This window comes from Oncorhynchus clarkii, chromosome 3, assembly GCF_045791955.1.
Source record: "Oncorhynchus clarkii lewisi isolate Uvic-CL-2024 chromosome 3, UVic_Ocla_1.0, whole genome shotgun sequence".
In the NCBI taxonomy this organism is placed as follows: domain Eukaryota; kingdom Metazoa; phylum Chordata; class Actinopteri; order Salmoniformes; family Salmonidae; genus Oncorhynchus; species Oncorhynchus clarkii.
In genome coordinates, this window is record NC_092149.1 from 52,192,072 (window position 1) to 52,217,445 (window position 25,374).

At 44.1% G+C, this 25,374-nt stretch overlaps 1 protein-coding gene across 2 annotated transcripts in view; it reads right to left on the bottom strand.

Annotated features, from left to right (window-relative positions):
- Positions 1–20,863, bottom strand: part of LOC139397211 (activin receptor type-1-like) — a 32,931-nt gene extending 12,068 nt beyond the window's left edge. Inside the window, exons 1-5 of one of the 2 annotated variants that reach the window (XM_071144080.1) lie at positions 20,493–20,863; positions 6,441–6,514; positions 5,769–6,023; positions 5,181–5,435; positions 4,412–4,672 (exon numbers count right to left, since the gene is read on the bottom strand). In XM_071144080.1, coding sequence (XP_071000181.1) covers positions 4,412–4,672; positions 5,181–5,435; positions 5,769–6,023; positions 6,441–6,507 — 838 coding nt within the window. In that variant the 5' untranslated portion in view covers positions 6,508–6,514; positions 20,493–20,863. Of the gene's footprint in view, positions 1–4,411; positions 4,673–5,180; positions 5,436–5,768; positions 6,024–6,440; positions 6,515–17,453; positions 17,880–20,492 lie in introns of those variants that run through there. The other variant, XM_071144081.1, reaches the window with a different exon arrangement.
- Positions 20,864–25,374: the final 4,511 nt, after the last annotated feature.

Consider the following 25,374-nt stretch of genomic DNA (forward strand, 5'->3'; position numbering starts at 1 on the left):
GCCCCAAAGCATAGTGCCAACTGTAAAGTTTGAAGGAGGAACAATAACGGTCTGCAGATGTTTTACATGGTTCGAGATCTTAACGCTAGGGCATACAATGACATTCTAGACGATTCTGTGTCCTGAACTTTGTGGCAAAAGTTTGGGGAAGGTCCTTTCGTGCTTCAGCATGGCAATGCACCCATGCACAAAGCGAGGTCCATACAGAAATGGTTTGTTGAGATCGGTGTGGAAGAACTCATTCCAAAATCATTGGCATTAATATGAAAATATTCTAATTGGAAGTGGTGTCCACATATGTGTGTGTGTGTGTACAGTTGAAGTCGGAAGTTTACATACACCTTAGCCAAATACATTTACACTCAGCTTTTCACAATTCCTGACATGTAATCCAAGTAAACATTAATACTTTATTTTAAGAATGTAAAATGTCAGAATAATAGTAGAGAGATGTATTTCTTTCATCACATTCCCAGTGGGTCAGGAGTTTACATAGCCTCAATTAGTATAATGGTAGCATTGCCTTTAAATTGTTTAACTTGGGTCAAACGTTTCAGGTAGCCTTCCACAAGCTTACCACAATAAGTTGGGTGAATTTTGGCCCATTCCTCCTGACAGAGCTGGTGTAACTGGGTCAGGTTTGTAGGCCTCCTTGCACGCACACGTTTTTTCAGTTCTACCCACACATTTTGTATAGGATTGAGGTCAGGGCTTTGTGATGGCTACTCCAATACCTTGACTGTGTGGTACTTAAGACATTTTGCCACAACTTTGGAAGGATGCTTGGGGTCATCGTCCATTTGGAAGACCCATTTGCGACCAAGCTTTAACTTCCAGACTGATGTCTTGAGATGTTGCTTCAATATATCCACATAATTTTCGTGCCTCATGATGCAATCTATTTTGCGAAGCACCCCCGTGCTTCACAGTTGGGATGGTGTTCTTCGGCTTGCAAGCCTCCCCCTTTTTCCTCCAAACATAACGATGGGTATTATGGCCAAACAGTTCTATTTTTTTTTTTTTTCATCAGACCAGAGGACATTTGTCCAAAAAGTACAATCTTTGTCCCCATGTGCAGTTGCAAACCGTAGTCTAGCTATTTTTATGGCGGTTTTGCAGCAGTGGCTTCTTCCTTGCTGAGTGGCCTTTCAGGTTATGTCGATATGGGACTCGTTTTACTGTGGATATAGATACTTTTGCACCCATTTCCTCCAGCATCTTCACAAGGTCCTTTGCTGTTGTTCTGGGATTGATTTGCACTTTTTGCACCAAAATACGTTCATCTCTAGGAGACAGAACGCGTCTCCTTCCTGAGCGGTATGACGGCTGCGTGGTCCCATGCTGTTCATACTTGGGTACTATTGTTTGTACAGATGAATGTGGTACCTTCAGCCATTTGGAAATTGCTCCCAAGGATGAACCAGACTTGTGGAGGTCTACAATTTTTTTCTGAGGTCTTGGCTGATTTCTTTTGATTTTCCCATGATGTCAAGCAAAGAGGCACTGAGTTTGAAGGTAGGCCTTGAAATACATCCACAGGCACACCTCCAATTGACTCAAATGATGTCAATTAGCCTATCAGAAGCTTCTAAAGCCATGACATCATGTTCTGGAATTTTCCAAGCTATTTAAAAAGGCACAATCAACTTAGTGCATGTAAACTTCTGACCCACTGGAATTGTGATACAGTGAAATAATCTGTCTAAACAATTGTTGGAAAAATTACTTGTGTCATGCACAAAGTAGATATCCTAAACGTCTTACCAAAACTATAGTTTGTTTACAAGAAATTTATGGAATGGTTAAAAAATTAGTTTTAATGACTCCAACCTAAGTGTACGTAAACTTCCGACTTCAACTGTATATGCAAAAAATTAAACGTCCTCTCACTGTCAACGGAGTTGATTTTCAGCCAACTTAACATGTGTAAATACTTGTATGAACATAAGATTCAACAACTGAGACATAAACTGAACAAGTTACACAGACATGTGACTAACTCAAATGGAACAATGTGTCCCTGAACAAAAGGGGGGGGGGGGGGGGGGGTCAAAAGTAATAGTCAGTATCTGGTGTGACCACCAGCTGCATTAAGTACTGCAGTGCATCTCCTCCTAATGAACTGCACCAGATTTGCCAGTTCTTGCTGTGAGATGTTACCCCACTCTTCCAGCAAGCCACCTGCAAGTTCCCAGACATTTCTGGGGGGAATGGCCCTAGCTCTCACCCTCCAATCCAACAGGTCCCAGACATGCTCAATGGGATTGAGATCTGTGCTCTTCGCTGGCCATGGCAGAACACTGACATTCCTGTCTTAAAGGAAATCACACATAGAACGAGCAGTATGGCTGGTGGTATTGTCATGCTGGAGGGTCATGTCAGGATGAGCCTACAGGAAGGGTACCACATGAGGGAGGAGGATGTCTTCCCTGTAATGCACAGCTTTGAGATTGCTTGCAATGACAACAAGCTCATTCCGATGATGCTGCGACACACCGCCCCAAACCATGATGGACCCTCCGCATCCAAATCGATCCCGCTCCAGAGTACAGGCCTCAGTGTAAGGCTCATTCCTTCGATGATAAACGTGAATCCGATCATCACCCCTGGTGAGACAAAACATTGACTCGTCAGGGAAGAGCACTTTTTGCCAGTCCTGTCTGGTCCAGCAGCGGTGGGTTTGTGCCCATATGCAACGTTGATGCTGGTGATGTAGTAAGGCAGGTCCTCACCAGACAACAGGCCTTCAAGCCCTCAGTCCAGCCTCTCTCAGCCTATTGAGGACAGTCTGAGCACTGATGGAGGGATTGCGTGTTCCTGGTGTAACTCGGGCAGTTGTTGCCATCCTGTACCTGTCCCGCAGGTGTGATGTTCAGATGTACCAATCATGGTGTTGTTACACATGATCTGCCACTGCGAGGACGATCAGCTGTCCGTCCTGTCTCCGTGTACAACTGTCTTTGGCGTCTCACAGTACAGGCATTGCAATTTATTGCCTCCTTGCAGCATGCCTAAGGCACGTTCACACAGATGAGCAGGGACCCTGGGCATCTTTCATTTGGTGTTTTTCAGAGTCAGTAGAAATGCCTCTTTAGTGTCCTATGTTTTCATAACTGTGACCTTAATTTCCTACTGTCTGTAAGCTGTTAGTGTCTTAATGACTGTTCCACAGGTGCATGTTCATTAATTGTTAATGGTTCATTGAACACGCAGTGTTCAAACCCTTAAGAATGAATGATCTGTGTCTTTGAAAGACATGGTCCTGAAAAAGGGACGTTTCTTTTTTTTGCTGAAATATCTAACGTGGATACACACACACTCTTTTTTACTGGGGATGGGAGAGTAGTCATTGAGGTTCATAGAACAGAGTTGGGTGACCACAGCTATACATGGCATTCAGTCTATGTCCCAAATGGCACCCTATTCCCTAGTAAACTAACCTTTGGGTCCTGGTCCAAAGGAGTGCACCACGTAGGGCAGTGTTTCCCAACCCCCCTAAAAGTACACATTTTTATTGTGTCCCCAGACAAGCACAGCTGACTCAACTTGTCAACTAATCATCAAGCCCTTGGAGTTGAATGTGTTGTGTTTGTCTGGGGATAAAATGTATACTGTTGGGTGTACTTGTGGACCGGATGTGGGAACCACTGCCGTAGGGAATAGGGTGCCAATTGGGACGCATCTCAGTGTCCTCTGTTCTGCTTTGCCCCAGAGCTCTGTGTCAAACCACGCTGACAATCTCAGAGAGGACAGAGGAGGAAGTAGACCGTGACTAAACAATATTCAAACGTCCGTCTCTTCTCTCGAGACTCTCCCCTCCTCTGCTGTAGAGGTGCTCCGGGTGTAACCGCCACACCGACCCTGAAAAGCAAACCAATAGATGGCCGTGCAGCAAACGTCTATGGCAGACAATTTCACACACCCTGGCGTGGTGCCCTCGCTGGAGAATGGCCAAGTGGATGGAATGAGCCTCCCTCGGACCTTAAACGCGGGCAGAACTAACCCTTACAGACAGTCCTAATAGAGTCCAGTTTGCACTTGGCCTGACAATAAGGATAAACTGGTAGAACATCATGAATGAATGGGTAAGAAAAGTATATCCCAAAGAAAATCACAGCGCCTCGTCACCACTGGTTTATCAATGGAGCACCTGCCTGTGAACCGTGTCAGTGAATCCATTAGCGACAGCAGATCACCGAGAGCATATGGCACAGAAATGTTTTCATTTTCCTGGCATGAATAACCTTGGTTTGAATGCAAATGTGCATCACGCAGAACTCTCATTAGAATAGGGATGCATATAAATTAATGTGAGCCATTGAGTGCGGATCCCAAATGGCACCCTATTCCCTATATACATGCACTACTCGGGGAGTACGGTTCCATTTGGGATGCAAGTGCATTTATTTACCCATGACAGGCAGCTCCACGGTGATATTCAGGTTACACAGGTGGCCCTGGCAGCACTCCACGATCTGGTCGCGGGAGGGCGGCGTCTTGCAGGTCATCCTGCTCTGCTCGTACACCTTGAAGCAGCCCTTCTGGGAGACCAGGGCTCCGTCGCTGACCGTCAGACTGGAGAAGCAGTGCTGGCCTACACAGCGCCGCCCGGTGGCACACGAGCGCCCCTCGCACACACACTCATGCTCGCCGGCAGACTTCACTTTATCCTCTATACAGGTAACAGGAAGACAGTAGGGTGAAGTTGCCCCTAGCCGCTGATCTTAGGTCAGTTTAGAATTTTCCCCACAAATGGTTAAGAATGGGGGAAGCGGATCTGTACTTAGGGCAAGCTTCACCCAGGAGCAAGTTATTCTCCATATAAACATTACCTTTCCTGTGTGTAAACCAAATAAATGTAAAGACACACTTTATAGCCTCCAAAAATATAATAATGATGATACCATGGATTGTCAGTCCTTGCATCCTATAGTGCTGTCCATGAATTTGAGAGTGGTAACATTTCTCGTGCCCCATCCCACAGCTTTTTACCCGGGATAAGGGGCAGGGAGTACTCTGTTATTGTTTCAACTGCTGATTGCTGCTTTAATGCATATCTGTACCACTAATTCAATCTAAATAAATTATGAAACAAAGTGCGAAAGCTTCGGTGAGGCCAAGATAATGAAAAAATTCAAATACATAGTAATGATTTCAGTGAAAACAGGGTGGTGGGTTACCTTTCGCTGGTGCTTCCACAGTGAGGTTCAGGTTACACAGGTGCCCCTGGCAACACTTGACTATGTGGCTGGGAGAAGGAGGGGTGGCGCAGGTGGCTCTCCCCTGGTCGTCATCCCGAAGGCAGCCCTTCTGGTGAACCACAGACCCGTCACTGATCTTGACAGAGGAGAAACACTGCTGGCCCGTACAGCGCTCTCCGCCATCACACGACCGCCCCTCACACACACACTCAATGCCTTGCAAGGCTTCCTCATCTGTTAAAAAAAAGAAGAAAAAAAAAGAAGGAGGAGATCGGAGAAATCAACGAACGCTTGTAATTCTCAATCATTGAAGAGAATATAACACATTTTCTGGTAGTTTTGTTGTTTATTCACTTAGGTCCCCAAATGGCCTTCACACAAATGAACACACTGAATGTAAAATGTGTCATTAGCTAGATCTATGTGCAAAGTGGTGATGTGCTGCTTAGGTAGGTCGGTATCGGTAGTAGAAATGTTTGTGAGTCAGCACATTGCTAGTGCTAAGCCTACGTTGAGGGCGGGATAAAAGCATGAGCGTGATGAATCCCGTGAGAATAAATGTGTCACCTCTCGCTGGTGTTGCCACTGTGACATTCATGTTGCAAAGGTCGCCATGGCAGCACTCCACCGTCGGGTTATGGGATGGGGAGCTTTCGCAACTTATGGACTCCTCGCTCCGGCCCACAATGCATCCCTTCTGCTGGACGGAAATGGCGTTCTGGACGGAGAGGGCCGAGAAGCACTGCTGACCAAAACACCGGTCTCCGCCCTCGCATGACGGCCCATCGCACGCACACTCGTAGTCGCTCACGCTCCCCTCATCTGCACAGGAAACACAGTCAGACATGGGACAGAGCCGAAAAGGAAAAACACATTTAACCATCGATAAATGGCATACAGTATACTGTGTGGCTGCTCGACATTGTGAATATCATGGTCATATTGTGGTCATCTTAGTGCAGGAGCTTTGGTATATTCAACCTTCCTCGTTTTCTTCTCTCTTTGATTTGAGAGTTATCATTTAGCTGCTACACTAAAGTAGATGATGCAGAATAATAAGTATCCCCAGCCAGCCAGACAGTGACAGTGTGAAATCCTCAGTTCTCCCAGAGCTCAGTCTGAGAGCCTGTCACTGCAGTTGTTAAAAAATGCTGCAAGACAGCGTGGGGAGAGGGAGAGCAGCACAGGGACAGAATGAGAGCCAAATCATGCCCTTGACAGACATTTTTATTAACTCACCTTTCACGCTGGAGGAGGGTAAAACCAGAAGTGTGAAGACCAGGAAAAACATGTCGCCGTCTAACATTGTAGACCTGGAAGACAGGGTAGAAATTCCATTGGAATAGTGTGTTCGCTAAACGTGGACCTGCCGGATAGCTTACAATCTATGTACTCAGAAGATTCCCTGACAAGACAAAACACATTTATTTGCATCACACAGATAAATTGACAAGCAGCTTCTGTAGAAATGCCTTTGTTATGTCCACTGAAATGAATTCACACCAATGGTGTGACAGGATAAAAAGAAAGAAAGAGATGAAAGTAAAGGATTTAATTCTAAAGGAGCACCATGACAGAGGGGAATTTTACTGAGAGAAAAAAAAAAGACCTTTCCTTGTTTTCAGTAAAGAGTCAACACCAAGTTTAAAATGCTCAAGTAAAGTGGGTCTCATGCCTTCCTGTTGTCCTGGCAACAAGGCATTGAGTGGCAAGCAATTGGGCGACTAGTGCTCTCCTATTGGCTGAGCTGTACTGAGAGAGAGACAGCCTACTTGGCAGCGAGTGGAGCAGACAGACGCAGGAGGAGAACGAGGAGGACGACGAGATGATCACAGCAGGGAGCCCAAATAGAACCATTCCAAATGAAGAGGCTGCCTCTAACCATTCAATATTGCATGTATCTTTAGGCACAGCAACATTAAATGTACATTTACGTCCGTTTGACTTCGGCTGTGACCTGTCGGACTGATTCAAACAGAGCCCACCGCACTCCATAGCAACACATCCACACCCCATAAAGAGGACGCATGTTTTCCAAACTATTCCTGTACCAAATCCACATTGATAAGACTTGAAGATTGTTGCCGTTGGCCAAAATACTCCCTACAATTCCGCCACCTATTCCCCATGCAGCGTGTTCATGACATACTAAGCCAGGGCAGACCGTTATCTTGGCAGTGTTTGTGTCTGCCCGCTGATAAATACCCCAGTGTTTCCCCCAAAGCCTTTGTGCCGGCTCCCAGACATAAATGATTAAGCACGCAATGTTAGCATTACCCCAACGGCGTCTGTATGGCCCGGCTCACACACAGACCACATGTTGCTCCTTTTTAAAATCAGAGCACAAAACAGAGGCTGCCGCTGAAAGATAATCATGGGCTCTGTGCAGAGCAGCGTGGGGGTAAGACGACCGAGGGGGGGGGCACCCAGGGGACACACAAGTATGGCCAGGGGGCAACAAGAGGGCAGAGGGACCGGGGGATAATGCAGCCACAAGTCCAAATTGGCTACAAAAATGTAAGGTTAGGGTTAGGCATGAGGTTAGCAATGTGGTTAAGGTTAAGATTAGGTTTGAAATCAGATTAAGAAGAAAAGTGGTATAAATGGTCAGGCTTTAGCCATAATGACTTTGTGACTGTGTTAACTAGTAACAACCAGGTAGGGGAGGGCACTGAGGAGGAAAGGGAGGGGGGCAGGTGAATTGTGCCACCCAGAAATGAGCACTGGGTACAGACACATGCCGTTTTGTCACTAAAAGGGGCAGCTCCTTGTACTACTCTCCGAAATTCCTACATACTCCCGTGCCACATGAACATTTTAATGTGCCTGATCATTCCTTGCGCAGCCGTGGGTGCAGTGTTGTGTAGGCAATGAAGCGGGTTATTTTTTTTTTTACCACCAACTCGCTTGGTTCCTTGGTCTGATCTACAGAGCCTTCGGAAAGTATTCAGACCCCTTGACTTTTTCCACATCTTGTTACGTTACAGCCTTATTCTCAAATAGATTACCTTTTATTTATCCACACACAATACTCCATAATGACAAAGAGAAAACAGGTTGACATTTATGCAAATGTATAAAAAAAATACTGTATTCACAAATATTCAGACCTTTTGCTAATGAGACTCGAAATTGAGCTCAGGTGCATCCTGTTTCCATTGATCATCCTTGAGATGTTTATACAACTTGGATTCCACCTGTGGTATATTTCAGTTGATTGGACAGAATTTGGAAAGGCACACACCTGTCTATATAAGGTGCCACAGATGACAGTGCATGTCAGAGCAAAAACCAAGCCATGAGGTCGAAGGAATTGTCCGTAGAGCTCCGAGACATGATTGTGTTGAGGCACAGATCTGGGGAAGGGTACCAACACATTTCTGCAGCATTGAAGGTCCCCAAGACCAGGATGGATCATTCTTAAATTGAAGAAGATTGAAACCACCACGATGTGACGCTCTGGAGAAAACCTGGCACCATCCCGACAGTGAAGCATGGTGGTGGCAGCAAAAAACTGTTTTTGCTTTGTCATCATGGGGTATTGTGTGGAGATTGAGGGAGGGGGGCACTATTTAATCCATTTTAGAATAAGGCTGTAGAAAAATCTGGGAAAAGTCAAGGGGTCTGAATAATTTCCGAATGCATCAAAGTAGTCTATTTTGCATTGGCAACCAAATATTATTTCAGCGACAATAAACCAAATGATAATGTAGCTTTATTAATGATTTCTAATGATGTTTTCTTGTTCAGGACCTTACTCCAGGACCTTGAAATGCTTCTTACGAAGCCACTCCTTCGTTGCCCGGGCGGTGTGTTTGGGATCATTGTCATGCTGAAAGACCCAGCCACGTTTCATCTTCAATGCCCTTGCTGATGGAAGGAGGTTTTCCCCAAAAATCTCACGATACATGGCCCCATTCATTCTTTCCATTACACAGATCAGTCGTCCTGGTCCCTTTGCAGAAAAACAGCCCCAAAACATGATGTTTCCACCCCCATGCGTCACAGTAGGTATGGTGTTCTTTGGATGCAACTCAGCATTCTTTGTCCTCCAAACACAACGAGTTGAGTTTTTACCAAAAAGTTCAATTTTGGTTTCATCTGACCATATGACATTCTCCCAATCTTCTTCTGGGTCATCCAAATGCTCTCTAGCAAACTTCAGACGGGCCTGGACATGTACTGGCTTAAGCAGGGGGACACGTCTGGCACTGCAGGATTTGAGTCCCTGGCGGCGTAGTGTGTTACTGATGGTAGGCTTTGTTACTTTGGTCCCAGCTCTCTGCAGGTCATTCACTAGGTCCCCCCGTGTGGTTCTGGGATTTTTGCTCACCGTTCTTGTGATCATTTTGACCCCACGGGGTGAGATCTTGCGTGGAGCCCCAGACCGAGGGAGATGGCCAGAAATCTTGCCTGTTTGTAGGTGACCAAATACTTATTTTCCACCATAAATTTGCAAATAAATTCATTAAAAATCCTACAATGTGATTTTCTGGATTTTTTTCCTCATTTTGTCTGTCATAGTTGAAGTGTACCTATGATGAAAATTACAGGCCTCTCTCATATTTTTAAGTGGGAGAACTTGCACAATTGGTGGCTGACTAAATACTTTTTTGCCCCACTGTATGTGAGTGAATACATTCAAGCCTCATTACAATTTGTGATCATGTTCTAGGTTACACCGGCAAGTATAATATTTATCCAATTAGAAATCGGATTATTTCACACGGAGATGTGGGAAGCTAATCAACTTCAAAAATCACTTCAAGATTGCGGTCTTGATTTAGCTTGGCATTGAATAAGCATCCCATTTTGCACTGATAACCAAATATAATCCAGACAACATTAGAATCCTCCAACAAGGTATTTTGCTTAGAAGGGATTACTATGTGATTCTATGCTATTTTGTAAAAACAGCTGTAGTCGTGCTTCTTTTTTTTCTTCTCTTCCATGACTAAAAATTATATTCTATTTTTAGCTGATATGGGAATGAATACATTGAAGTAGCATACCAAAATTGGGATAATGTTGTAAGTATACACATATTTGCCAGGGCATATTTTACGCAACTATACATCAGATTATTCACATGGAGACATGGGAAGCTAAAAAGGCTAGCTAGTTTGCTACATTTTTAGTCAGACTAAAGCTAGCTACTACGGGCAGCATATAGCAAGGGCAGATGACTTTTGCTTGCTTTCACCACAAATAAGAAGACAAACAAAAAAAGGCCAGCTGTCGCCCCCTTGTGAATGGGAATCTAGGCAGCACGGACCAGCGAGGGTATCATGCTGCCAAAGGGTGCTCCAAAACTTAGACTCTACCCACACTCACATAGATCAATGGAATTAAGCTTGTATCGGCCTTAAGGGAGGACAATGGGGGAGTCCCAAAATCCAGGTTCGAAGAATCTAGATATCCACCTTCTTCAAATCAAACTTTGTCACATTCACAGAATAGAACAGGTGTAGACTTTACCGTGAAATGCCTATTTACAAGCCCTTAACTACTCTTGAACTGCACTGTTGGTTAAGAAAATATTGACCATGTAGACTAAAATAAAAAAGTAAGACAATAAGAACAATAATGAGGTTATTTACAGGGGGCGCCGGTACAGAGTCAGTGTGCGGGGGTACAGGTTATTTGAGGTCATTTGTATATGTAGGTGGGGGTGAAGTGACTATGCATAGATAATAAACAGCGAGTAGCATCAGTGTACAAAAGGGATGTGGGAAATCGCCACTGGCGATTTTATTATTGGTTCAGCAGTCTTATGGCTTAGGGGTGGAAACTGTTGAGGAGCCTCTTGGTCCTAGTCTTGGCGATCCGGTACCGCTTGCCGTTTGGTAGCAGAGAAAAGTCTATTGGGTGACTGGAGTCTGACAATTGTATGGGCATTCCTCTGACACCACCTATTATACAGGTCCTGGATGGCAGGAATCTTGGCCCCAGTGATGTACTGGGCCGTTCGCACTACCCTCTGTAGTGCCTTACGGTCAGATGCCAAGCAGTTGCCATACCAGGCGGTGATGCAGCCGGTCAGGATGATCTCGATGGTGCAGATGTAGAACCTTCTGATGATCTGGGGACACATGCCAAATCTTTTCAGTCTCCTGAGGTGGAAAAGGTTTTGTCGTGCCCTCTTCACAACTGTCTTGGTATGTTTGGACCATGATAGTTCGTTGATGTGGACACCAAGGAACTTGAAACACTCGACCCGCTCCACTACAGCCCAGTCAATGTTAATGGGGGCCTGTTCGGCCCGCCTTTTCCTATAGTCCACAATCAGCTCCTTAGTCTTGCTCACATTGAGGAAGAGGTTGTTGGAAGGTGTTTAGTCCCAGAGTCCTTAGCTTAGTGATGAGCTTCGTGGGCACTATGGTGTTCCCCCCTGATTTTGGGTAACTACCAGATTTTTGCAACAAACACCATGGGTGCAGAAGCAGACAGGGATGGCATAAAATGACACAGATCTCCCCAACACCGTGATTCAGGATGTGTCCCTCCAGGCACTTAATATATCACCTCAATTATCTGCCCGATGCATCTCAGCCACTTCCACTTAATCTGCCTCTAGCCTTTAACTAAAAATGGGGTGTTTCATTTGGTATCTTTTACAAAAAATGTCACCGTCTGCAGTCTGCCTCCGCACAAAGACAAGAACGCAACCCAATTTGAGAGAGGATAGCCTAGCTTTTGAACCATATCAAAGGCAAAAACCCTACCGCCATCTTGAGCTTGCACCAATGCCGGATGATAGATTAACAAGTTGGGTTCGGCAAGGCAGAGTCAGACAGATCTGATGCAGTAGTTTGGCTGAGGGATTAAGATGTGCTCCTCCTGATATTAGACCGCAAGTTGGAGACAAACGAGGCCAGCAACATCTGCAGAACACATTGAGCAAAACAGAAAGAGCAGTACATTTTTGGGAGTTGTGTGCTTGTGCTCCCTCTGTCCCTGCATATTGAAATCTCTGGCAGTCTCTTAGTTGCAATGAGTTAACAGAGCCGACATCCTGACAGGGGTGTGCTGCCCCCCCCCCCCCCGCCTGCCATTTTCTGTATCTTGGGATAGAATCTAGTATCACTGTAATAGTCGACCAAGGGAAGGATAAAAAACACAAGAGGGGAGATCAAATACAGAGCGCCCTATAAAGTACATAAGCAGGGGATTGGAAGGGGTGGGTGTTGGCAGTGGAAAGGCTTTGCTGAGATGTTGTCTTTGAGGACCAAGTGGGACTAAACAAAAATGTGGCCAAGTTGTGGTCAAGGCAGCTCGAGAAAATAATCAAGTTTCATGCAGTCTTCCTTCTCTCTCAAACGATTCAAAGTCCCTGCTCCTTTTCAAAACCCTACATTTGCATCAAGATGAACATTTCGGTGTTGACTGTCGAGTCACATGCATACACCAGATAGTTGGATTCATCCCCTTTTACCCAACCATCATGACTCCATCATATGTTTGTTTGGTCGGTTGTGATTAGCTCAGGTAACGATTGGTGCGATGCATTGTATAACAGTATATTGAGTGAGTGATTGAGAGTGTGTGTGTGTGTGTGTGTGTGTGTGTGTGTGTGTGTGTGTGTGTGTGTGTGTGTGTGTGTGTGTGTGTGTTGCTTGGGCCTGGGAGCCCTGCAGGAGCTGCTGAGTCATCAGGCTGCCGAGCTGGGAGACAGGAGGTGGAATCTGTGTCTGAGCTGGCGCTGGCATAGTTACCATGGCACAAATAGCCCCAGAGGATCCACAGGGAGAGCTGGGCAGAGCAAGGCACAGCTGACCCAGTCTTGGCCTGCTCCGGGGCCCATGCCTCCCCTCACATGTCCCCATCCCACTCAGAGAGGAGCGTGACACCAGGAACACGCAGATGGCCCGCTCCGAGGTAGATATGGGTGTGACACAGACAGCGCTGGGGGCAAACTAGCCCCCTGCGAGCTCACCTTGCATTTACACAGCAGACTCACACAGCACATTGAATCAAACACGCCACCAATCGCTGCTCACAGCCAAACAGCCAAGTGCATCAGAGTGAACAAAGTAAAGCAGACATAGATTTGCAGTGTTTATTCGGTTGTTCACTAGACCTGTCTGGAAACTCCACAGAGAGAGCTGAGAATAGTCAGAGTTAAAGATAGGCGTGGCGTACGACAAATAGAAATACTATAGGCTATATGAGAAACAGGAGTATCTCATAACTGCACAACAGATTGCATATATGCCATATACAAAACTAAAAACAATTCAAATTGGAAAAAAATGTGCCAATTTCAACCAACAAATTAGATGTTAGTGTTTTTTTTATTATAGTGTACTAGGAGCATGGGAAGGCAAGGAAAATGGCCTTGCTTCCAATTGAACAGCAGTGAAATGCCCCACTTAAGTTTAAGTGCAGTGCTTAAAATCAAGAGCAAGGACAACTTCTGTCTTACCCAGGCACTGCTGTTTAACTCATCCAATGATTAATCATCGGTTTTGTGTGATGTTTTTTGGGAGGGGGGCTTGCATATTCATGCAGCATTTGCACTTCCATTTAGAAGAATGTGTCATCCTACAATTTAAAAAAAATGCAAACAAAAGAAAATGAACAATCCACAGAGGGAGACAGAGAGCTCTGTAAAAGCTAAACAGTCGAAAGAATTCCAGGGCCGTAAACAACTCTGCTACGTTAATTAATTACGGCACGCAAGACAGCTAACAACTGGAGGTTGCCATAATCACACTAAATCTGCTCATTGGAAGAAAACATTCATTAAGCTATGGAAATCCTCCTCCACCCTTGCTAGGGGCCTCATCAAATGGGAGATTAAAAGCCCACAGGCAGCCCTCCGTGGCCCCCAGGACCCTACAGTGGCCCATTCTGACCCTGCCGTAGCCCTGCCTGGGCTCTCTCTCGCTCTCTCTCCTTTTTCTCTCCAGGGCTTCACTCAACAGCAGACTCTCTCACAATGTAAGGAATGTCATCAAATGCAAATGGGCCTTTTCTTGTAAACTCACAGTACTGACACTCCTTTCCTGGTAAGAGGTGAGTGCAGCAGGTTTGGTTCAGTGCAGGAAAGGGTCATTTCTGATATAATACCCATGCCCCCGTGTGTATCCCTTGTAATCTGAGACAAAAGATGTCTTCTCTTTCAGCAGTACTTTTTTTTTTACCATCACTCTGGCTTCGACAACGACCAGAGAGACCCTCCTGAAAATGGTCAGACTTGAACGGCCATTTTGTTTCTCCTTAGTCTCAGATGATCCATTCCTCACTGAGTAGAATGAACGATGTTGGCAGGGACGAATGACATGGTCAAAACAACCTTGTTTACTTTGAAATTACATTGGATTGAGGAGATGTCTGCGGGTTTGATCCCATTGAATACAGCAAAGGATCTGAACAAAACATAACCCTGTCGCATTCAGCCTCAACCGCTGACAGTTTGTACAGGTGAGACTTGAAAGCAAGAAATGGAAAATGTACGATTGCACAATCACAGAAGCTCTAAAAATGTACTAAAACCCCAAGCATCAAGTGAATTCCTGAACAAAAAAAACTAAAAAAAATGTGCTTTGTGCTATCAAGGGCAATTATTCAAGCACCACGATGAAGACATTCAAGACAAGAAGTCAGCATATTGATAGACAGAGTATACTGCGACCGGCAGCAGTCACCATGGCACCGCACATTTCTCTGTATGGACCACCATCACAACACTCGACAGGGCCAATTCAAACACCGTCTCTATGACCTTTAGCAATGTTTGCAGGAAGTGGAATGCACAAACACTCTCCCTCTGAATGACCCACTGATGAAGTTCAGTGTGCTGCAGGGACACAGCTCTCCAAGACCACCTTGATTTTTATCACACAGACTCTTGTTCCACCTCTTCTCCACCGTCAGACCCGATTGGTCACATTGGACTCCCGGACAAATATCCAGAGATACTGTAGTTTCGCCCTCGAAGCCCACAATGTACGGTAGAAATGAGAAGAAGAATCATAGGCAACCTCACCAAGCACAGAATTCCAATAAGCTACTATTGAATTGATGTCCTATGGCAGAGTGAGCTTTGCCATTCAGAGTGGGCTTAACAAGATCAGCCCCCCCGGCCACACACACACATCGCCCCCACTCCCACTCCCGTCCTGCGTGTCTACCTGTCAGATTGAGGCTTCCCACACAGCACTACTGGACCATCACAGTCACACCCTCCTGTCAATGGAAGCATTATGACCTGGGTTTGTTGTATATTCCTGAGTGAGAATTCTTCGTAGGAGTGGGACCAACTCCCATTCAATTGTTCCTTCAATTACAGAGGAACGTCTTGTTGTAGTCCATCTGCTCTCATTGATCTTGAAGCATAGGAGCACACAAAAGTTTCACATAATGTCCTTGAGAACAGCGGTAATAGGCGACAGATTTTGGGCTATTTCTAAATGTGTAGAAATCTCCTGTTCTGCCTCAATCCTCAGGTGTTAACTAGCTTCATTACAAAGCCATGGAGAGAGAACAAATAACAGCATCACAAAATTGGAAAGGAAGTCCAAGAACTGCAACACACCACAGACGCACATATGTTTGATATTAGCGAGGGTTTCACTAATGTTAGTCTTCAAGGGATACTTCGGGATTTTTTGCAATGAGGCCCTTTATCTACTTCCCCAGAGTCAAAAGAACTCACAGATACCATTTCTTATGTCTCTGTGTCCAGTATGAAAGTAAGTTTGAGATAGTTTAGCGAGCCAATGCTAACTAGCACTAGCGCAATGACTAAGTCTATGGGTATCTGCTGGCAGATAAACAAATCCTAGCAGATCAATTCTAAATGTTTTGAGCATTGACACGGCATGCCAAAAATGGCACCTTTGTATCTCTTCACTATCAGCTTATTACATCACACAAAACCGTACATGCCCCACATCTCTAACACTGCTCATTTTAACTTTCCAAACAGACTTGAGTTAAATAAGGGAATCCTTAAAATTGTCTAATTGAGGGAATAATTCAATAAACCAAATGAATGTACAAATCACACAAATCAAGGGATCGATCAAACAGATGTCACTGCTAAAAATAGGGAATTGATCATTGTTTAATTCTACTCGTAAACTACATCCACTTCAAAGCCCAGGAATGGGGAAAGGCAGAAGAACCAAAGAGAGCCATAACTTTCCCCCTAACAGCTGAGCGATAAGAGCTCTGAAGCGAGTGAAGAGCTCATAAAATGTGTATTGCAGATGGTCTCCAGTGCAGTCTCGGGGTAGTGGGAGAGGGAGAGAGAGAGGCCAGGAACACTGCGTATCGGTGTCTGCTTTAGTCTGCGTAGACAGCAGACTCCAGTCTCCTCTCGATTTGCCTTTCACTCACATTTGCAGAGAGAATAGAACTTGAAATCAATAACCCACTGGAGAGCCACCAAAGGAGATCCTGGAAGCAGACACACACACACACACACACACACACACACAAGTAGGACCAAAGTCTGTCTGGGGCACAGCCGCTGTCTGACTTCCTGTCTAGCATCAAGCCGAGGCTGCAGAGCCAGCTAGGCCCCAGACGACGAGGCTGCACTCATCCTGATATGTTGTGGCTGCACAGGGCTTATGATTATTAAAGGCTCAAGGATTTTGACTAAAAATAACACCGTCTTAAAAAGCAGTGGGAAATAGGGGGGGGGTAAGAGAACAAGCAATGCCACAAACATGCTGTGTTCCTCCGCATCCCCCCCCCCCCCCATCCACAACTGCCAGGTCCAACTCTAATCCAGACAGAAAACTAAAAGTACAATTTACTCGCATGTCAGTGTGCACCACATAAGGTCAAGAGTGCCAACCTCACAGCTGATGGGTCCTTAAAACCTTATCAGTCTCAGGAAATCTCACAGTGAAAAAGCTCAAATTCACTACTTTCATTCATCGGCTTTCTCTGCCCTCATATTTAGCCTCGCAAATAACTGTTTTGCCATTTGCTTTTCAGGACAACCAGGGATACGAGGAAAACAAAATGATTTGAAATAAAACAGTTGAACTCGTGAGTTTTATTGACAAATGTCAATAAAAAAAATTAAAAAACTCCACCAAGCAAAAACCAGATAAAAAAAATGAATTTATAAGAATGCTGTAAGTACAGAAATTGTTTGCTCAGTGAGAAATGAATATCCAAGTAGTCACTGACAACTGTGTGGAGTTTGACAGCAACTATGCGAGCACATTGCAGTAGTCTAAGGCACTATGTCCTGGGATTTCATATGATCTTCTATGTAGAACTTCCTACCTTCTGGCGACTCTCTTGTAGCGTGTAAGCGTCGGAGAGCAAAACGCAGCTCTAGCTCAGCCCCCGTTAACTAATGGTTGGTATTAGTGGATGCAGAAGAAATAAACGAATCCAATGCAACAACCCAGCAGTCTGTAGCTCAAACGCACAATGTTTAAAATGGGTTGGAATCCAAAAACGCGCCGGCGTCACAGCGCGACTATAGGAGATCGCTCGTCTGTCGTCGGAGTCTCCGCCAAGTCCCGCCTCCCTCGCTCTTCCTCCGTCCCTCCGCTCTCTCTCAGACAACCTCTTCTCTCTCACTCCCAGGCTGGTTTGAGACGGAGGCACTTACACCACCACGCCTGAGCCAGCCCCAGATTCCTGCTCAGACTTGAAGCACTGCATCTCTGTGCATGGCACAGTCTGCTGTTAATGACAGCGTGTGTGTAACCTGATCCTCCAGCAGGCCAACCAGGGCTCCCTCGCTCTGTCTCCGAGCAAGGCAAGCTCTTCTCTTCTCCCCCTGCTCTGCTATTGTCTCAGCCCATACTGCCAGCTGTTTCTGACAGCCAAATTACTGTGCACAGAGAAATGATTGCTGTCGGAGGACTATTCTTTCCATCGCGCTCTTTCTTTCTCTCTCTCGCGCCTCTGCTTTCTGAAATGTTCAGGCCTCAGTGGGCAAATTATACACTTTGTGGTGCTCTGAAAGAACAGCTGCGGAACGGATCTGCTGAGGAAAGGCCAGCCTATCTGCTCCAATGGAAGTGGATATCATGTTATGTGGGAATAATTACTTTGATCGTGTCTATGGGAGAGATTAGAAACCGTCTGTTAAAAACAATTGACATTATAGTATGATGAATCAGAAACTATGTTGAACCCACTAACCAAACATGAACACTTGGCGTTGAAATGGACTTTAACAAAAACATCAGAATAGAGCATTTCTGGTTGCTGTACGCCATTATAATACCCCAGTAGGTGATGGGTGCATGAATCAAATAGCCTTTAGAGATTCGCAGATAATACTCCATAAGTCAAAGAAAGTTTTGAAAAGAACATTAAGGAGCGTCAAACGGAACATGGTCATATCCAGAATCACATACGCAAGATAACATTGCTTTGACCGCTACTTGAAATTAACTTGACATCTTTATGGAAGAAAGGAGCGCAAACGCTCTGAGTTGTCTACAATAGATTTCCACAACATCCACTAGTGTCATTGGCCCGAAGCACAATGATTACATTGTCAGGAGGGACACTGGAGAAAGAGAGCTTATCAGGACGTTATGGGTGAGCAGGCACGAACAAGTCAGACGGACCTTTCACCTCAACTGAATAGAGTGGGAGCCCTGTCTCCGTCCAGACTGACTGACGTCGCGCTATCTAACCGCGATCAGCAGACTCCAGGAATCAACTAACCTTAGACACTCCAGTTCACCAACCACTCACACAGATCCATTAGTAGGTACAAACTATTATTAACAACGTTCCTCAAAAGACATTTCTATCAGTTATAGGCACCATTTATAGCATTGTTTCATAGACTGAGATAGATTCCCTTCAATATTGATTCCAACCAAAGAAATGACCAGTGACCGAACACTCATTTGTGTATTCCAAGCTGTCTAGAAGTCTATTCCATGACCAAATTCACCTGCCAATACACATATCGTGCACATGTGTGACAATGGCAACAGTAGGGCAGTCAATCATCAGCTTCAAAGATACTATTTTCAAGGTTCTACCTGCCTCGACACATTACGATGATCTCACATAGTAGTCGCAGCTGTAACCCGATGACTCAGATAGCAGAGAATTTACACATCATCATCATGACCTCTTGACTCATTTTAGCATGGAGGCTAACCTTGGAGACTTTATGACACACTGGAGAGACACTGATGCCCATGGGATGTAAGGAGATGATTTGTTTCATCAATTAGAAGGGAGTAAGGGACAACTGCTAATATTAAGATTGACATTCACAGCCAATAACTGACTGTGTGTGTGTGTGTGTGTGTGTATAACCTGAGAGAAGTTCATTGAGAAGAGCAGGATCTCTAAATTATGACACCAATGACCTGTAAGTGTTAAACAAAAATCCATATACCTTTCAAATTAAATATGCACCAGATTCAGACGCACCAGTCTGCTTACTTTGCCAAGGAAATGCCTTTTAAATCTTTGCCGCATGATCATTTGATCACATTTTTTTTCAGCACCTCATTTCTGTGATAGGGTTTGTCTTAAAACATACTCGTGCAAAACGTAATGAACAAATATTTAATAAGTACATGCTGTATAAAAAAAAAAGTGTTCATATTATGTAATGTAGCCAAAGTGAGGCCAAAAGTAATTAGTTAGTTCACTTTGTGTGCACAGACAGCACACTTTCAGGGAGTCTTCAATGTGTGCCCCAATCTCGTTAAATATTTAGAGTTCTTCCCCCACTCTGGCTACAGGACCATTGTGGTGCTTATTGCCCAGCGTGGGCTTGATGGAAACACACGATCAAGGACTGATGCTCCCAACAAAGTCTACATGACAAAAGGCACACCAACAAAGTGAAAGAAAATTTGACGCAATTGAGCCTACGACTGACTGGAACCCCTGAGCATCAAAAATCGCCGCCAAACAAATACCCAAATCTAGCCTATATCTTGACATACTTGAGTCAAGGGGAGTTTGAGTTGGTGTTTGTGGTAACGTTGATCCTGTCTAGGTTTATGTAAATAGTAACACAAATGTTTTCCTCCACAACAGTCGTTTTATGTATTGTTTCTTGTTTCTCCAGATTGAAAAAAAGTGACCTAAATAATAGAGCTAATATTTCAAATAGATAAATTAACCTTATCTGGTTGACCTAAAGCTTGTGAGAGACGGAATGTGCCACTCACTGCCTTATTGAGCGAAAAAACTACTGTGATAGTGGGCTACATTTGTACTCTTTAGGGTCCCCGCAAGTCCAAAGTATAGGCTGCGCATAGGACTCTAGCCTACAGGTAGCCAGACATTCCTAATAAAATATATAAACAAACCAAAACAACTTACCTTGCATGTAAAACTTACGAAGTGATTTGAGGACGCACAGACGTAACCTACAATGTGCTTACTGCACAAGTCAGGCTATTATGCTATATCCCGAAAATTCACCGACAAGAGCCTATTTGTTTGGTTTCTTAAATGCAAGACTCCGGTTTCAGCCGACATTGCCCTACTTCGGCTTCGATACTATGTTACAATACAACGAATGTTCATAATCCAAAGTAACGCAAAATTGCGGTCAGTAACTTCGCCAGAGTTCCATAAGCTTTGGTGTTCTTCACTCCATATACGAACGGTAATAACCCCTAGGCGGATATTTCATGTAGCAGAGCTAGGCTACGGCAAATCCTAGGAGGAAGTAGCCTGCAACTCACTGTAATAAGAGGACCATTACCACATCATTTCCTCTGCGCATATTTCCACACCAGCCACCTGGGGAGGCGGTCATCTATGATATTTGAATTTGAAATGTATACATTTTCAGTCATCTGATTTGAAAAACATGCATGTTAGGAAAATATTATAGCCTATGTGATAGTGTTCATCAAATTCTAATCCTTGAGACCTACATTCAAGAACAAAAAAATCCCTGAATAAGCAATACGCTATTTGATAGAATACAAGGAGTCGTAATATAAAACCAACCTTAGTCCTATCCAACCGAGTTAGATCAGTATGGAAGCTCATCCCTGCAAGCAAAAATAAATACATCTGATTACCGGTTATGAGATAGTAAGCAGGGTTGGGTAGGTTGTAGTCTGTTACAGTAATTAGTTACCCTTCCAAAATTGTAATCAGTAACATAACATTGTTTTATGCCCAAACTCAGTAACGTAATCGGATTACTTTCAGTTACTTTTAGATGACTTTCCCTTTAAGAGGCATTAGAAGAAGGCAAAATTAATATTACCAATTGAACGACATCTATTGCAGGACAAATCAATATTAGAGTTTACATAGCTCGCCTGTAATGGATGTTGCATTTTACTTTATGGGTTGGTTATGTAGGCTTCTATAGGCTATGTCGTTACGTTAAAAACCAAAGTCTGTCAGATTTCTAGTCATTCCAATTAAAGCAATACCGCTTGATCTTCAAGAATATGACTTGGAAATATAGATTTGCCAAATTGTTTTACCTGAGCATAATACTTTTTTTGGAACTCAGTCAGAGTCTCAATTTACTGTTGTGAGTTAGAATAGTAAGATACTCAAGGTGCAATTTAGAAAGGTTGTTGTGCATCAACAGTTTTTATCTTCTTATGTCAGTCACTGACAGTCACTCAATTAGCCATGTCAGCTAACAATTGTTATACTGTTAAGTTAGTCTAGCCAGCTATCTAAACTTGTATTAATAACGGCCGAATACCAACCGGGCACGCAGGGCACGTGCCCAGGTGCCCTTACCCCCCCCTCATCTGTCATGCCAAATAGTGTCCCCTTACCAAAAAGTGCCATAGCAGTGCAAATGTACTTAGACTTGGGTATTTCAACAACTCGTCTATTCCAACTTGTTAGGCAACCACACGTACCTACCTACGGGGGAAGGATGGCCAGCCACACAGGATGGTGATTTTTACTAAGGAGGAGAAGGAGGCCGTGCTGACCGAGATGCATGCTGGCTACTTCGGAGGGAAGCCCATGATTGCCAAAATCAACCTACGCTTCTTCTCATGGGGAATTGTCAAGGGGGTGGACAGCTGGGCAAGTGAAATAAGCTTTTGTTTATCAATCTCATTGTTTATCAATCTCTGTCATATATTAAATTATTATGATTTCAATGAGTGTCATATCAGAGAGCACACAATGTCTCAATTTGTCACTTTTTGCTTAAAGGTCAGTACCCTGTCTAACCTGCTAGAAGTTTGAAAGTGTAAAGACTGTGGCCCCGGAGTTGAAGCCCATCAAAGTTGTTTCACCATGGCACTTGATCGGTGTAGTCTCCCAATTCAAATTTTGCCCTGATAAGTTGTTTTGTAATGGTTGCTTTATTCGACCACAGCAGAGTTCAATATTATAGAATGTGTATGTCAGTATCCTTACAAATATGAAAATCTGCATACTGGATGACACCGATTAATGTAAGATTAAAGTAATCTTCCCTCTAACACTTTAAGTGTTAGGGGTGGACCTCATTTGACCCTTCACAAAATCAAGGAATGTCAACAGCTGGTGTCTGACGGAGAACGATCACTTTACCAAGTGGGTGGTACCCATTCAGTAAAAGAAGAGAACGTGTTTAACCTTAAATTCCCTTCGGTAGCCCATCAAAAAGGGTGCTTGGAACCCAAAATGTATTTTTTTGTATGATACCCATCAAGGACGAGACTGGAGAGGCCACCTCCAAGGCGATGATGGACATCTTCAACACCCACGGTTCTCCTGAGGTCCTCTTGAGTGACTAAAGGTCATGAGCGCTTGAACATGGTACGGATGTTATAGGTTATATTCTATCACTAATGGTTTTTTAAATTAATTTTTTACAATTTGTTTTTGTTTTTCCATGGTACATAATCAAACATATTTCAATATCTTACAGTGTCAATAGATATCGCTTTTCTAGCCCCCTCCTCCAGGTTTGGTGAATGGACCAACCAGACCCTCAAGACCGCCATGGGCAAGTCCCTTGACGGGTACCAGGAATGGGGGGAGAACAACCTGAAGGTAATTCACTATGCACACAACAGCAGCCTCCAGGCCTCCACCGAGTACGGAAGGGAGCCGCAGCTGTTGACTAAGGTAAACAATGCAATTGTAGATATAATTATTACATATACTGTAGTCTTTCAAAATTGTGATTGACCTTGTGTTGTTGTTTGTCTATTGCTATTTTTGTATAACGTACTTTCAGATCACTGAAACCCCACCTGATGTGGTGGTAGTTGGCGACCGGATCAGAACGCCTTCGCGTACTACCTTCAGGCACGGACTGAGAAGGATGTGGAGGTTTTTGACCAGGTAAAAATGATTGTCCACTGTTAATTAAAATTCTGGCCCTCCAAGAGAAAGAAATGTATTTGTAAAATGATCCATAATTGCATTTATTCCTGTTATCAATCAAGGTGAAACTGAATATCGACAAGGCACAGGAGAAACAGAAGGAGAGCTAACGGAGCAGAATCAAGAAGGGGACCAAGTGCTACGGCATCCAGGCAAAAATGTAAGAAGGACAAAAGGAAGGCGAGACCTGGGAAACCTCGCTGCTCTTTTGCTTCTAGCTGGGGTCACCATCTGTTAAAGTGAATATATAAAACATCTCAGATAATAAGCTATTCCCCAACACTGATATTTTTTCTCTTCCTAGGGTTACCTCGGTGGAAGCCAACAATCTTCTCCAGTTGGAGAAGTTGGATGGTTGACCACTGAAAGCCCTGATGCCCTAAACTTCAGTGAAGCCCAATAGACAAAGTATGTTAAGCATTTGTTGACATTTGAGAAAGAAAGAAATGGTAGTTTATAAAAATATACCTCTTCAATTTACCTCCAAATTACTTTAGGACCATTGACTGTCCAAGCCCCACCAGAGCCAGTGCGTACGGATCAGTCTGATTCTCTGTGCTCTGAGTCGGAGGGGGACCAGCTTGAGGTAGGCTATACCTTCCAAAATAGTTTAAAAGCACATATCTCCCATTTATAACACTGCACTAATCCATCAAATTTTCTCACAGTAAAGTGTAACCTGTGCGTTTGCTTGTTTGCTTGTTTACGTCTCTGTCTCCTACCCTGTTCCCTATAACTCTGCTCCTGTTCTCCAGGATCTAGGTGTTCTGCCCAACACCCAGATGGGGATCCACCTGTCATCCGTTACCAACCACCCTCCAACTTTTCATTACATCAGCTACAGCTACGATTATTGTCATGTTGTAGTTATCTGATTAAAAGTTTTCTTGCACATAATATGTGAGATACACAGATTACCTAAAAACACTAGCACTGCAAACTCTCAGAACAAAGAGAGCAGCAGTGCCTGGACCTTGCAGTCTCCCTCTTCAAGTCTCCATTCTGAGATTGGCTACCTGTTGAGAACAAGTGACAGGCGGAACCTCCGACCACCTCCTCTATATTCTACACAACAGAATTCAGTATTTCAGTCTATGATTGCCATGTGTGCAAAAAAATATGTGAACATGTATTAATAACACAGCTGTACCGAAAAATATAAACTTTTATGTATTAAAATCTTAAATAATTGCCAGGTTGGATTTCACCGCTGTTTCACAAGGTGTTCATTATTGTAAGTTGTAAGGTATCCTTTGATGGTGTTTATTTGTTCCACATTATTAATTATTTTACCCTAGGACCTACAATAGATACATATACAGTGCCTTCAGAAAGTATTCAGACCTCGACTTTTTCCACATTTTGTTAGGTTACAACCTACTTCCAAAATGTATTAAACCATTTTTCCCTCATCAATCTACACACAATACCCCATAATAACAAAGAAAAACAGGTTTTCAAAAATGTCTGCTAATTTATTTAAAAAAATTGAAATATCACATTTACATAATTATTCAGACCCTTTACTCAGTACTTTTTTGAAGCACCCTTGGCAGTCATTACAGCCTCGAGTCTTCTTGGTATGACACTACAAGCTGAACACACTTGTATTTGGGGAGTTTCTCCCATTCTTCTCTGTAGATCCTCTCAAGATCTGTCAGGTTGGATGGGGAGCGTTGCTGCACAGCTATTTTCAGGTATCTCCAGAGATATTTGATCGGGTTCAAGTCCGGGCTCTGGCTGGGCCACTCAAGGACATTCAGAGACTTGTCCTGAAGCCACGCCTGCGTTGTCTTGGCTGTGTGCTTAGGTTCATTGTCCTGTTGGAAGGAGAATTTTTGCCCCGGTCTGAGGTGCTGAGTGCTCTGGAGCAGGTTTCCATCAAGGATCT